This window comes from Oxyura jamaicensis, assembly GCF_011077185.1.
Source record: "Oxyura jamaicensis isolate SHBP4307 breed ruddy duck chromosome 11 unlocalized genomic scaffold, BPBGC_Ojam_1.0 oxy11_random_OJ70740, whole genome shotgun sequence".
NCBI lineage: Eukaryota > Metazoa > Chordata > Aves > Anseriformes > Anatidae > Oxyura > Oxyura jamaicensis.
In genome coordinates, this window is record NW_023304243.1 from 1 (window position 1) to 1,625 (window position 1,625).

Here is a 1,625-nt window from a genome sequence, read left to right on the forward strand (position 1 = left end):
GGGCTGAAGCCTTCCTCCCCGCCAGGTTCAGCTCGGAGCCGCGATGGATTACGCCAAGTCCCTGAGCTTGCGCCTGGCTGCCCCCGTCTCCAAGTAAGTGCCGGGGTGGCACCGTCCCCCGGGTAGGGGACGCCGCTGTCCTCCCCCACGTGGCATCTCCGGAGGGGATGCGCTGGGCTGCAGGTGGCTATCGGGGACCCCCTGATGGCTCCGTGTCTCCCCCCCTCGCCCCCCAGATGCGTCTCCGCCAGCGCCTCCATGACCCAGCAGCTGCTGCTGAGCCCGGCCCCGCGGCCCCGACCCTTTCGGGTGTGCAACTGGGACCGCAGCCTGCGCAAGGGCATCATGGCCCAGAGCCTCGCCGAGCTGCTGCGCCAGGTGAGCTGTCCGCCCGTCCGTCCGTCGGTCCCCCCCGGGGGGCTGTCCCCTCACCGAAGCCCCCCCCTTGCCAGGCTCAGAGCGCCCTGCTGGCCCCCGGCCCCGTCTCCCTGGTCCTGGATGAGGACGGCACGGCGGTGGAGACGGAGGCTTTCTTCCGCACGCTGGAGGATGGAGCCGTGCTGATGGCGCTGAGCAAGGGGCAGTCGTGGTCTGCCCCCAAGGTGAGCCCCCCCCCCCTCACCCGGGGAGGGTGTTCGGGGACCCCCAATTATCCCCCCCGCATCCCACACCGAGATCCGGCACGATGCTGGGAGGTGCCCGGGGTGCTGTGGGCGGGGGGGGACCCGCTGGGAACCGGGGGTCCCGCTGTGCCCTAGACCCCCGGCTACCAGCTGAGCCTGTCCCGCAAGCCCCCCCGGAGGATCGACGTGGCCTGCGTCACTTTCGACCTCTACAAAACCAGCCCGCGGGACCTGGGCTGCCTCAACGTCAAAGCCACGCTCTACGGCACCTACAGCATGTCCTACGACCTGCGCTGCCACGGCGCCAAGCGGCTCGTCAAGTGAGTGCCGGGGCGAGGGGACCCCCCCCCCCCCCCGGGCCCCCCCCCCCCCCGGGGGGGGGGGCCCCCCCCCCCCCCCCAGGGACCCCCCACCCCGGTGGGTGCTCACCCACCTCCCCCCGCCCAGGGAAGCCCTGCGCTGGGTGCTTTTCACCATGCAAGCCACGGGCCACGTGCTGCTGGGCACCTCCTGCTACATGGAGCAGCTCCTGGACGCCACCGAGGAGCCCAAGGAAGAGGAGAGGAGCCCGGCGCTGCCCCGCGCCCTGCCCCGCAGCCTCCCCCCGCCGCCCCCCAAGAAGACCCCGCAGTGAGGGCTTGGGGGGGGGGGGTCCCGGAGCCGTGCTGTCCGGATGCGGCCAGGTCTCGGCGGTAGCTGTTACTCTGTAAATATATTTATTTAAGTAAAATCCCCGCTTCTCCCAGCGCTGCCCGGTGGCCTTTCCCCTCCCTGGCTGGAGGAATTGGGGGGGGGGGGGTTTGTTGGCTGCTTTCCCCCCCCTGCTTGGCACGGGGCTGGGCCAGGCGGTAGTGCAAGAGGGCACCGGGGGGGATGCTGGTGCAAGAAGCCCCCCGGGGAGCTGCTGCTGGAGGACGGCCGGGTCCCACGAGGGATCCTTGCATCACCCTTTTTTGGGGGGGAGGTGGCATTTTGCCCCCCTGCAGGGCTCGGGGGCGGGGG

The 1,625-nt window shown here is 71.4% G+C and overlaps 1 protein-coding gene across 1 annotated transcript; it reads left to right on the top strand.

Annotated features, from left to right (window-relative positions):
* On the top strand, positions 1–1,348 carry CIDEC (cell death inducing DFFA like effector c). Its single transcript, XM_035312254.1, has 5 exons — positions 1–93; positions 237–378; positions 453–602; positions 759–943; positions 1,071–1,348. The coding sequence occupies exons 1-5, from the start codon at positions 44–46 to the stop codon at positions 1,255–1,257; spliced, it is 714 nt and encodes a 237-aa protein (XP_035168145.1). The 5' UTR covers positions 1–43; the 3' UTR covers positions 1,258–1,348.
* The last annotated feature ends 277 nt before the right edge of the window (positions 1,349–1,625 follow it).

Coding starts and splice junctions, on each gene's coding strand:
- CIDEC (XM_035312254.1), top strand. CDS start 44: ATGGATTACGCCAAGTCCCTGAGCTTGCGCCTGGCTGCCCCCGTCTCC. Junction 379..452: donor TCGCCGAGCTGCTGCGCCAG/GTGAGCTGTCCG, acceptor CCCCCTTGCCAG/GCTCAGAGCGCCCTGCTGGC. Junction 944..1,070: donor GGCGCCAAGCGGCTCGTCAA/GTGAGTGCCGGG, acceptor CCCCCCGCCCAG/GGAAGCCCTGCGCTGGGTGC.